This window comes from Micropterus dolomieu, linkage group LG01 (genome assembly GCF_021292245.1).
Source record: "Micropterus dolomieu isolate WLL.071019.BEF.003 ecotype Adirondacks linkage group LG01, ASM2129224v1, whole genome shotgun sequence".
NCBI lineage: Eukaryota > Metazoa > Chordata > Actinopteri > Centrarchiformes > Centrarchidae > Micropterus > Micropterus dolomieu.
Window position 1 is genome coordinate 22,859,546 of NC_060150.1, and position 13,069 is coordinate 22,872,614.

The 13,069-nt window shown below is 39.2% G+C and overlaps 2 protein-coding genes across 2 annotated transcripts; one reads left to right on the forward strand and one right to left on the reverse strand.

Moving 5' to 3' along the window:
- The first annotated feature begins 1,725 nt into the window (after window positions 1-1,725).
- Window positions 1,726-4,974, forward strand: LOC123978437 (angiopoietin-related protein 4-like). Its single transcript, XM_046061654.1, has 7 exons — window positions 1,726-2,271; window positions 2,386-2,496; window positions 2,654-2,741; window positions 3,385-3,498; window positions 3,824-3,919; window positions 4,012-4,293; window positions 4,429-4,974. Exons 1-7 carry the CDS (start codon window positions 1,789-1,791, stop codon window positions 4,599-4,601), a joined length of 1,347 nt encoding a protein of 448 aa, XP_045917610.1. The 5' UTR covers window positions 1,726-1,788; the 3' UTR covers window positions 4,602-4,974.
- A 1,269-nt stretch (window positions 4,975-6,243) lies between these two features.
- On the reverse strand, window positions 6,244-10,697 carry LOC123978505 (dipeptidyl peptidase 9-like; the record flags this gene model as incomplete). Its single annotated transcript, XM_046061744.1, is given in 7 exon segments — window positions 6,244-7,512; window positions 7,943-8,054; window positions 8,309-8,451; window positions 8,748-8,900; window positions 9,143-9,289; window positions 10,204-10,352; window positions 10,562-10,697. Coding segments are annotated over 7 exon segments (924 nt in total). The 3' UTR covers window positions 6,244-7,419.
- Between the last annotated feature and the right edge of the window lie 2,372 nt (window positions 10,698-13,069).

Sequence of the window (13,069 nt, forward strand, 5' to 3'; positions counted from 1 at the left end):
TGATCTGCTAAATACTTCTTCACTAATTGATTGTTTAGCCTCTAATATGGTGAAATAGTAGAACCAAACACAATTTCCTAAAGCCCGAAATGACGTCTTTAAATTGCTCGTTTTGTCTGTCCAAAACATGAAGATATCCCATTTACTATCACAAAGAACAAAGTAAAGCAGCAAATCCTCACAATCTCAGAGCTGGAAATGGTAAATGTTTGCCATTTTTGGTTCAAAAATAACAATTAATTGATTATTTATATAGATTCAGAATATTTTAAAGAGGTTACAGGGAATTAGTAAGTCCCCAATTAATCTTACCAACACAATGTACAAAACAGTACGGTCTAGATAACTTCTGTTGTGATTTGGCGCTCTATAAATTAAACTGAATTAAACCTGTAACTTTCTCTTCTCCAAGTGAAATATTTCTTTTAAATGCCTTCCTGATACGAAAGCCGTGGTTTACAAAAATGTGTGTTTGGCATTACATCTGTACCTCATCAGTAGTACACCACGTGCAGTGTGTCTGGGTGTGTGCGGGTGACTGTCAGGAATTAGTGTGTAAAAAGGCCTGAGGGTTGAACTTTCCCCTACTTCCCACACTGACACCACTATCTTTGAATGTTCTCCAGCATTCCTCATTCAAAGACACTCGAAGCTTCACTAAATGAGATAAACAACTATTTTCAGCCATCACAGTTTTATCCGAGTAAGACAAAAGAGGGTGTTCACAGTGTCTTTGATTACGATTGTAGGAAAAAAAAATACTTTTTGGTCTTTTTTCCCCCAATCAATCTGCATTCACACAAAAAAACTAAAAATCTGAAACTACAAAAACTACACAGAAATCTTGGTTTTGGTTGAGTTTTTTTGTATGAACTGCCCAAATATGTAAAAATACGGAAAACAATGACTATATTAAAACACTATCTAGCTACAGTGTGGTGGGGGATGTAAAGGGAGGATTTTTAGGGATGAAAAATAGACGCTAAAGTTGGATGTATACTGCGTTAGAGGTTGTATTAATGTAAACAGAATATGAATCCTGTGAGATGCAGTTGAAAGGATCTTTGAGCTTGTTAGTTATTCTGTTACATTTAATTACATCTACAACTATGATAATCTATTAAATGTTTAAATAGTTTTTCAGGCAAAAATCCCCAAAATTTACTGGTTGCAGGCTCTCACATGTGAAAATTCACAGATTTTCTTGGTCTGGCATTATAGTAAATAAAATGTTTTTGGTTTTGGACTATTGGTTCGGACATGAAAAGGCATTTAAGGATGTCAGCTTGGGCTCTAGGATATTGTGGTGGGCATTTTTCTGACGGACCAAATGACAAATCAGTGAAATGAGAAAATAATAAGCAGATTCATTGCTAATGAAAATAATACAATATGTGAGTATTCGATTAGCAACTACAAGGAGCACAGCTGAAAAAAGACTAATAACATGTAAGATATGTTTACTAAAAATGTATCTTTGCCTTATTTCACCAACAAAGAAACTGACATGTAAAAGTGTTTTGGTAGAAACTGAATCAATTTCACGCCCTGTACCAGTAATTCAGACCTTTTATTGCATCATGGTCCAAGTCCTTAGAAGGGTATCCACTACGACTGACTTTCCACGCCTCCATCCACCCTGCCATCTCCACCTCCAAGCTCCAAACAGCCAATCAGAGGAGCCCTCTGCTGCAGCACTCTGCTATAAAAACACCTCTGCCATTCAGCAGCACACAACAAAGACAGAGAGACAACAGAACCAGCTTTCATATTGAAGCAGACACAAAAATGAAGATTCCACAGCTTCTCATCTTCCTGTTGACCCTTTTGGTGCACATAGCTGCCGGCTTCCCCACAGACAGAAGAGCTCGGCAGAGCCGGGAGAAACACGCCTCCTGGGATGAAGTGAACGTGGTGGCTCACGGCCTCCTGCAGCTGGGCCAGGGTCTGAAGGAGCACGTGGACAAGACCAAAGCCCAGATGAGAGACGTCAACGCGAAACTCAAAGCCTTCAACGGCACAGTGGCCGAACTGGAGAGGAAGCAGCAGGAGCAAGATGAAGCTCTGAGGGCAAAGAGCGAAAAGGTGGAGGAGTGGGAGAGAATGGTGGTAGAGCAGGCTGAGGAGGTGAAGGTGAAGGTGGAGGCGGTGGAGAAGCAGAGCGAGGACATCCACTCCAGAATGGACAGACTGGAGGAGAAGGTGGATGCGGTGCTAACAGAGCCGACACTGGACAACAACAGTGAACACACAGGAGTCCCATTTATCCAGGTAAGAGAAAAAAACTGCTTTCATGTTACTTCAGCTCACTGGAAAAACACTAGTCCCTGTGTGGGGTTTCTCCAAGTCCAATGTAACAAAGCCGTGTCTTTCTGCTGTTACCAGAGGCTGGTGGCAGCTCAGAACCGACGTATTGACCAGCTGGTGGAGAAAATCAAACAACAGCAAGACAAACTAGAAAAGCAGAGTCTGCACCTGCAAGTACTGCAGAGCAAGGTGAGTTACACCACGTTCAAACAAACACTACACCTCGTTTGATTTAGCTGGTGAGAGGGAACAGACCTGTGAGCTTTCAGCTACAGGATGACAAGACTAATGTTCTGCTTGGATACAAATTTCAGTTTCTTAACCCTGTGACTCTGTGACCCACCAGGTTGCACATAAGAGAGTAAAATCACACAGACGGAGAGACGAAGAGATGGCACTGAGGGGAGAGGCAGAGGAGAGCAAAAGCACATCAGGTAAGAAAAACAAACTGTTTAAAAGTGATGGAGACAAGTCGCTATGTGGGCAAGGAAAAAATGTAAATGGAGTGATAATGTTGAGAAGGCTTTCACCAGTAATCGTAGTGAGAAGTTTTACCTTTTGAGTGCTGAAAACTTGAGCTGTCTTAGAAAAATTAACAGTGTATAAATAAAAAATCTACACAGCTTATACCATCACAAATGCATACACATATTTTGAGGTAAAACACAAATGCCTGAGAAAATGCACGTCTAGAGAGCATAGTTGTAAAACCTGAGCAAATGTCATTCAGCAAGAGGAGGAATTTACAGCTCTTAGAGTGCACAGATGCTTGAGCTATTGACATCCTGAAGTGACATAAGAGCAAAAAAAATAACCTTTGCACCGGAGTTTATTATACTTGACTAGCTGGCAGAGCAGCTCACATTACAGTCCAAAGATCAGGACAGCAGCTTTTCAAACACACCTACTGTACTGTGTGTTTGTTTACATGCTCTGGTCTCTAGCAAGTTATAAAAAGTGACGTCAAACCAAAGATTAATCAACAGCTGGCTTCTGACAACTTCTTCAGTCTGAACAGTAAACTATATGATCTGTCTGTTGAATCATCTGACAAGAGGTTTTTCTGTGTTTTCTCAGGTTTGGCCAGAGACTGTCATAATCTGTTCATACAAGGGCAGCGAGCCAGCGGCATCTACACAATCCAACCAGAGGGCTCCCAGCCCTTCAACGTCCTCTGTGAAATGACTTCAGGTGAGTCAGACAGACAGGTTTCAGACAAGTTTCCGTAAGGTCTACTGGTTTGATTATGAAATAACACAAGCTGAGCAAGGCAAGTTTCTATCCAAAACCAGACCAGCTTAAATCGCAGAGACAGCCCTGGTGTTGGGTATCATAGGTCCCTACTAAGAAAATATATTTTAGTTCAAAAGCTTGCACATATCAGCATTGCACGATGCCACAGGAAATGTAAACAGCTCTCACATTTTGGTGGATAAAGAGTAAAGTTCTCCAATACAGCGCCAATCCAATAAGCCTCTTAAGCACAACCTTTTCTCTCTCTGCTCTCTTTGTGCAGAAGGTGGATGGACGGTCATCCAGAAACGTCACGATGGTTCCCAGAACTTCAATCAGCTGTGGGAAAGCTATAAGGAAGGCTTCGGCAGCCTGAATGGTGAGTTAACAAACTAAAAGTTCATTGAACACCTGCATCACAAGAGAACCTCAGCGGTGAATATTAACCTGAACATTTCTCATCCTTTTCAGGTGAGTTTTGGTTGGGCTTGGAGAACATCCACACTCTCGCCAAACAAGGCCACTACATCCTGCAGGTTGAGCTCTCTGATTGGGCGGGACGCCAGCTTGTGGCTCGTTATGGATTCCAGCTTGAAGGAGAAGAGAAGTTGTTCACACTCCACCTGCAGCACGGGCCTTCATTTGGCGCTCAGGAGAAAATAATGATGACTGGTGGCCCTGGGCTTCCTTTTTCCACAGCCGACAGAGACAACGACCTCGCTGCAGACGTCAACTGTGCTGAACTGCTCTCAGGTATGACCCCTTCACTTCCCCCCCAAGACCTTACCACATGCAAACTAAACTGTCTGAATGGCTTGTTACCAGGAAACATGACAATAAAACTAAAAGTGAGTGGCAGTCGTTTATAAATATCCTCTTTTGTTGCAGGTGGTTGGTGGTTCAGTAGTTGTGGTGAGTCAAACCTCAACGGCAGATACCCCAGAAGGCCGAGTCTGCTCCGGCGACAGCAGCGAGGGATGTTTTGGACTTCCACAAACGGACAAAACACCTCAGTGAGGACCACTCTTCTGAAGATCGCACCCGTCACAATAAAGCTATAAGCAGATCAGTCTCCAAAAGGACAAACAGCAGAGGACCAAAGAAAACATTAACTTAAATGTTACCAAAAGACTGAAGGCATCACATTGCTAATTCCAACACACACATTGATCTCTCCTGATCACTCACTGGATTCTGATATTTCTATGCTATGCCATACGATCATCTCAGTCATATTGACTGTTGTAAATGTATTCCCTTTATAAGGGTTTTACTGCTTAATCTTATTTCGCAATACTTGCTGTGTTTTCTAAATAATTCTACTTTCATAATTGTATTATGTATGTTATTTTCAACATGTACACACTTTAAACTTTTTATATTTCATTTATATGAAATGGATGAAAATAAAGTTGTTAAAAAGGTTTAATAAAACCTGACTCTCCTCTTTGGTCATGCTTGACAGTGTGACGGTGTACAAACACAACCACCACCCAGCCTTACATCAGCTCCTGATCGTCCAATGAAAAATTATAAAGAAATAACTATCATTTTACCAGATCTCCAGGTCTTAAAATTACAGTTTTATACAGAGCACCTTACATTGAGTAAAGCCTGTAAGGGTTCTGTTAAGGAGGCACAGTAAATGAGCTTTTAGACACCTTTGTTTTAATCAAAATGAGTTTAAAACAAACCACAAACTTTGATTCAATACATGATTATAGAATGACTTGTGTTGGAAAACCGAGGTTTTAAACATTCTATTTAATCAATTTCTTGCTTCTTTCAAAGTAATTTCTCTTACGGGAGAAAATGTTTTTATGTTACAACATGCTGCAATCAAATTTTTTTCCATAATTAATATCTTGACTATCTCACATCCTGAATGACCTGAATTAACAAATGTGAGTTTGTTGCCCCTGTACTGACAGACAGCATGTTTATGTGGGTATATGGTGGCCATGGGTCATTTTATAATCAAACTGATTTTCAATTAATGGCTTTTGGCGGCTTCGCATTATATACTGTAATTTAGTTTAAACTTTTCATGGATTTCAAAGAGGATTTGTTTGGCACTGCTGCTCCCTGCTAGTCTTTGTGTGTCAGGGTCAGAGAGATGAAAAACAACTGAAGCTCTCGCACATTGTACATACATGTGAAACGGTTCTGTTGTGTCTGTGTTTACCGCTGTTCCAGGTTTGATTACATTACAGGAAATATATGAAGAGGATAAAACTCTTCCGGCTTACATTTCTGACTCTCCCCTCAGAAAAAGTCTTTGTTATTGTTATTGTCAGAACAGTAACCGCTGAACGAGGCAGTTCATGTTTTTATTGTTTGAATTGGGGGTCTGAGGATAGACAGTCTCATGTACAGCTTTGAAGGCTCTTTGAGGTAAATGTATGATTTTGGGTTAGTAAAATTGACTTGACTTTAGTTATGTCTATGTTGATCGGACTTGTCCTCATAAGCCCTGAGGCTTATTCATTGAGGTTCATTAAGTTGGTTTATGTTCTGAGGTTAATCGCTTTAATTGTGCTTCCTCACCTTTCCCCTAAACTCAAACATCCCAAAAGACCCACGACTATTTATCAATTGCCTGAACTTTTACAAGACACATTTTCTGTGTTCTTTTGCAAGACAACTACATCTGAAATGCTTTTAAAAACAATACATTTCATTTGGTGACAAGACTTTGTAAAACATTGTTCACTTCTGTTTATTTCTTCAATATCTGAGAGTACATTTAAGCATGTACAGGTCATGATAGCTCATCTTACAGATGATCATCAGACACACATGTAACAAGGCATTTCATTATCGTAGGTCCTCAGAAAGATTCCCTGATATATACTATACGAGCAGGCGCTCTTAAACTCTTGCAAGGCACCTCAGACCGCCAACAGTTGTGCCATACATAATCTTATGGCCCAGTTTGTTGGCACCAAGGCAAATTTTAATTTGTGCAAAAGTCCTCAGCAGCAGAAGCAAAAGAAGCTCCCCAGAAAATGAAAGCAAACAAGTGCGCTACATATTTCCATTTATGAATACATAAAATATGTTTAATAACACACTATAAAAATGTGGCATGCAACTTTTTTCTTGTAGATCTGCCAAGTGTGGCATGCCACATGAAAAGTAATGTATGATATAACATGAGCGCACCGGCTCAAAGCAAAAAGCAAACACTACAGAGTTTACAACAAAGGGGATTAAGAGCTTTTTGTATGCTCCTATAGAACTTTACATTTTTACTAATTTTACTCCAGTGTTTATTCACAGACACAGGAAAATAATAATTGTATCAGTTGGATCCCAGAAAAACAAAGTGAGTTCAATAAAAAAAAGGAATGGCACAAAAAACAAAACAGGAAAGAAATCGCTTCCAAAGCGGCAGGTCCACTTCTGTACTTTTTGCATTGCTGACATGTTCTGTTGAAGGTGCAACGAGTAGCATTTTTAACATCAATGTCACATTGTGTTTTTTTAATTTTATTTTAAATTGTGTCACCTCTGCCATTACCACAATCTCAGAAAGCTTCACCCCTGTTTGTTCTGGACAAATGGCGCCCTCTGCTTGTTTTGAGGCTTAAAGCAGTCCAGCAGATTTCTCTCCACTGTCAAACACAGAGTAAAGGCAACAAGACTTTGTTCACTGATGGTCTCAATTGTGGTGATCATACTAAAATCTGAATATTAATTTTGAAATAATCTGTTGATGCTAAAATGCTTCCGCACCTTTAAGATGGGCACACAACTCTTGAGGTGTGATGAGGTTTGGCATAGCTTGAATTTAACATAAAATCGAGCGAAAGTGATGCATGTTTAAATAAGTGGAGGAATGGGAGTGAGGAGACAAGGAGAGGCTAGAAAGGCTTATCAGAGGTTCTGCTGGAGGAAGTGCAGCAGCGTAATCTCATAATGTTCCCCAGACTCTGGACATCGGATGCTGTGTCGCTCATTGGGATAAACCTGGAAAAACAGAAATTCCAATCTGTTAAATGTTTTATTTGATCAAACAATATGATGCATGATGTTAGAGGTTAATGAAAAGGATATTTTTCACAGTCAATTATCATTCAGTTTGTAGACTATAACAATCTCCAGGTTTATATATTTACTTCTTGATTAGCTGGAATACAATGTCTAATATTTTCCAAAGCAATCTTGAACTTAAATACTGACAAACTGCAGAAGTTAGCTCTTAAAGTTTGAAACTTCCTCCCTGATGCCGTCTTGCTTCAGAAACAAGGCCCAAAAAACAGGTTGTCTTCTTGACTCTTCATTTTTAAATATGTTCATCAGACTTTAGTTTATGAATAAATAACCCACACAGACTCTGTTCTCACATCTTTATCAGTCTTGATCACTGAAGTGCGTTTATATGAATAAATCCTCCTACCTGCAGGCTGTATGGCTTCCCTGCCCGGATAAGTTGAGACACCAGGAAGTTAGTGTGGAAAAAGTGCACGTTCTCATCTAGAAATCCATGCAGGATCAGCAATCTGTTGGGCCTGCATTTCACAGAAAGACAGAGTTCTTAGTTTCTCTAGTCATGTTCACATTTAAACATGCAGGAGTAAACATAACTACAGCTAAGAGAGAAGGAGCAGAATCAAATAGTTCACTTTTCCCTCTACATACATCAACCTAGATAAAAGGTAGATAACAAGGCATAGTAAAGTAAGAATATATGCACAGAAAGAAAAGAATGGTAGATTTTAAGCTTAAATACTAATAGAGTGGATTTTAAAATGAGAGTTCTCACTCATTGGGGAGTTTGTCGACATGCAGTGCGACAGAACAAGCCTCGTATCCCTTCTGGTTTTTCTCCGGTGTGTCCAAATATCGCTCTGTGTAGCCGGTGTCATAAGCCATCCACAATGTTACTGGAGCTCCTGCAATGGCAACCTGAAAAAAACCAAAAAAAAAAACCAAAACAGGAAGTCAAACAGAAGCATTTTTTTATTTCTTCTGCTAAAACGTTTATTTGAAAAAACAGCTAAAATTACAGACTGAATTTAGAGCCTGATGTATTACCAGATTTAGGAAGCCATTTGAGACAGTAAATAAGAGTTACACAAAATTAAATGTAATGGATACTAACACCAATTTACAATTTCTGATAAAGTTTAAATGATAACTAAAGTAACTATGACATCGCTCCAGTTTAAGCCCGTAACAGAGTAAACGTTGGTGGTTTTGACCTTGAAGATGTCAGGTTGGTGGATGAGGCCCATGAGGGAGAGGAAGCCTCCATACGACCAGCCATGGATGGCAACACGACTCAGGTCCACAAACTTGTACTTGTCAGCGACGTAGTGCAAACCCTCCACCTGGTCTTCAATCTCCACCTGACCCTGATTGGGGGACAGCAGAGAGGTAACTCACCTGGCATCATCAACATCCCATCACTACCAATTCGCATACAATCCAAGTTCAGCCATAAAAATTCTACAAGTTATATCAGTAAATTAATTAACTTCTTCTATAAAGACATTTAAGAGTAAAATGTGTCAGCAAAATCATCCCTCTACACAAGACTGTTTGTCTCTTTTATTCCCAGTCCCTGAAGCTGACAGATGGTTTATGAGATAACTACCATTTTGTCCTTCACAGCTCCTTCAAACTTGAGTCCCCGCTGACAGGAGCCCCGGCCATCGATGACCAGCACAGCGTAGCCCAGAGACGCCAGCGTGCTCAGCCGCAGGTACTTTACTCCTTTATAAGAATTATTCACTAACTGGACCTGAAAGTAAAGATAACACCTTTACAGAAACGTAATGTGGTAAAAAAGCTTTAACTATTTATGTTTGACATTATCACAGTCACAAGTTTGATCCATGTTGCAGTTATAAGACCTGATGAAGTGTCACAAGCAGAACCTTTTTACTGCTTTTTGTTCTTGATGATCAGCTAAATGCTTAAAAATCTGTATCATGCTTTAAATCTAAGCTCATGTACTACAATGGGTGTAAAGCAGAATTTATTAATTTGTATAAAACAGAGACAAAACAAAACCATATGAGTAATAAATATGTTCAATCAAAAAAGTAATTACTTGTTTGCCCTCCAGGTAAGATAGTTAAAAAACAAGTGATTTTAATCGGGCGGGGGTCCAGGCGGAGAGCGCACGGGAAAAAAATTCACCTTTAACTTTAATTACAGCGACTAAATGCTCTTCTTCTACAATCGGTCTAATATAATTAGGCTTATTTAAATGCGTTCATTATGTTGTTGTTTGTTTCCAGCCTACAGTTTACTGATTAATTTTAAAATGTAGAAAATTTGACTGTTTTGATCTGTGATGAAATTAAGCAATTGTAAAATGAATAAACGCCATAACTTCCACACTACTGCTGTCACTCAGTTTAAAGTGCTCCCACACAGCTGAGGGCTTCATTTTGTTTTCCCTTTGATGTGAACTGGAGCGTTGCGTTCACTGCTGTCGGTGGAGGTCAGGCGCGTGAAAAAAACCTTAATAATCAAATATCATAATTGAAAATCAAATGTGTACCCAACAGTTGAATATTCAAATATTCAGGTCCAGCCCTACTAAAGACCAAATCAATTATTTTCTGCTGGAATAAATTCAGTTGACAAAAATTCACAAAAAGACAAGTCTATACAAAAAATGTAATGTGACAATGGAAGAGATCAAACCTGCGGACCGCCATAGACAAAGACGACGGTGGGATGCTTCCTGCCGGGGACCAGATTGTTTGGTTTGTACAACATGCCATATAGGTCGAAGCCCGACTTCCCTGTGAAGCTAAACATCTCTGGAGGACTGTGGTCGAAGGGGGAAACACCTACACAAAAAATAAGAATATATACTGATGTAATATAATGTAACAAGAATATACTTTTAAACACAATGTACAAACAAACAATCTCAATAATTTAACTCAGATACAAGAGTCATTTTAAAACAGAAGAAAGAAACTGTCAAAGCTGCCAGACAACATTCCATCTGTTATAAACAAACTGTTAAAGTCTTAAAGCACATTGTTCTCAGTACCAGAGGACTCCATCATGCTCGCCCAGAACTGAGGCTCTTTGTGCAGCGGGTCGCTGTCTGAGCTGTTCAGCTTGTAGATGTGAACACAGGGTGCTGTGGTCAAGCTGCTGTAATGGCTGACAAACATGTCAAAGGTCTGTATGGAAGGAAAAACAATCAAGACAGGGTTAAACAGTATCCCCGACTACTGCTGAAAGGAAAACAAATACATAAAACATTTATATTCGTGGGGATATTTTGTATTTTTATATTATTTATATATAAAAATAATACATTAATACAACTTGTTTAGTGCTACTTTCTCTAGTCATACAGTTTAAATTGGTGATTTTCTCTCTCTCTCTCTCAATAGATATAGATTTATAGATAGAGAGTTTTTCTGCACCAATTTCTGCCTTTTCTGCATCAATTTATTGTGGAAATTATTTATGTAAAGGAACACACAAAATTCAGGTGTTGCTGAATTGTGGTGAGTATTTAAGAACATTTTGATATTTTATGACATTGTAACTGATTATTTATTTCCATCTTAAATGTGCAATTGTACTACTGCCTGCCTTGGCCAGGACACTCTTGGAAAAAGAGTGTTTCTAATTTAATAAAAGGTATAATAAAACAATTTAAAATCTAAAACTGTAACAGAATATAATGCAGAGCAGCTCTCAGCTTTCAGATATGTTTCTCCTGTAGATTTTAATATCATCACTGCTGAATCAACACACACACACACACAGACATGACTGATTGAGGTAACCTCTTTAAATGTGCATGTGGCAACTTTTTAAGTCATCAATAATAAATTAAATCATTTTAATTCGGTTATAAACTCCTGGACTTTAAGAGCTCCTGTGTTTCAGCAGGTTTTCTGCTCATGTTCAAAGTTCTGCACATTCAGAATCTAACTGGGTTCTCTGACATTTCCAGAATAAGGATATTTTGATAGGTCAAACAGGATAAATCATCATAAACTTTGCAATCAATCCGCGGTCCACCTGCGTGCCGCACCGTGTGGAAGGGATCCATACCACGGATTCTGCAACCCGTTGCACCACTATTATCCATGGTAGTGTGGGGATTTAATTCTTGCATGTTTTGTTGTGCAGGATCACAGCCCCTATGTGTCCACATGAGGAAAGGTCAAGATAGGCTATCAGAGTGAAAATGGACTTGTTACCTGTGCCTTTTATTAGGGAGATGTAGCCAACCTAACCACCTGTTTTGCAGTAGCACAGGCTGCCAATACAATGTGATTATTCCTGAAGCATCTAAATAATCTTCACAATGTAAAGAATTATTGTGGCAGTAACACGAGAGCAGATCGTTGTTGAAGCAGGTAAACCTGCATACAGAGGAAGCTGTGCGTCATGTGTAAAGCCCAACAGGACTGTTTTATCCACCATATTCTCTTTCTCTCTCTCTGTGCATATGAAAAATAAAATAACAGCTGGTAGCTGCTGAGTGAAAGATTAGTTTCACCGGCGACATTATGGACTCACCGTCGGACATCGCTATAAAACAAATAGTAACCGATGTGTATTAAAGAAAAGAAACAGGCTTACGTCCAAAGCGATGCTCGGTTCAACAACAGGACACTTTTAATATATCTCAATCAATGCAGTGATCGTCTGACATCGATGTTACAGTGTGTAGTCTTCATTTGCTTTTAATACGCTGTTAATGGAAAGTGAAAGTGGCTCGTGAAAGAGCGACGCAGGCTGCTTTCCAACAGGGTCACCAGTGCCATAGTGTGCGCTCACTAGATTTCAGTTGTATTAGTAGAACATAAAGCCTTAAACTGAAAAGGTATTTGCCTGATTTTCTAAATGTTTGCATCTGCCCAGCTCTGTGACTGTGACAAGCACCTGACCAGCACTTTATAATTATAATAATAATAATAATAATAATAATAATCTTTATTTGTAGAGCACTTTTCAAAAACAAGTTACAAAGTGCTTTAACAAGACAATAATACCTAAAAGACAATAATACAAAAACAATACAAGATAAAAGCAAGAAAACATTGAAAAGACTAAAATACACGTTTAAGATAAATATAAATTAGTAAAATAGAATAAAATAAAAGGGATAAAATAAAGTCAAATAAGATCAGGAAAGGCTCTCCTATAAAAGTATGTTTTAAGAAGGGACTTAAAACAGTTCACTGACTCAGCTGACCTGATTTCCTCGGGCAGGCTGTTCCAGAGCCTCGGGGCGCTGACAGCAAACGCTCTGTCCCCTTTAGTTTTCAGTCGAGACTCTGGAACAGACAACAGACCTCTGCCCAAGGATCTCAAGGTATGTGCTGGTGCGTATGGGACTAAAAGTTCAGAAATATAACAAGGTGAGAGGCCATGAAGAGCTTTAAAAGTGATCAATAGAATTTTAAAGTCAATTCTAAAACATACTGGGAGCCAGTGTAATGAAGCTAAAATAGGAGTAATGTGGTCATATTTCTTTGTTCTGGTTAAAAGCCTGGCAGCTGAGTTCTGGACAGTCTGGAGTCGATCA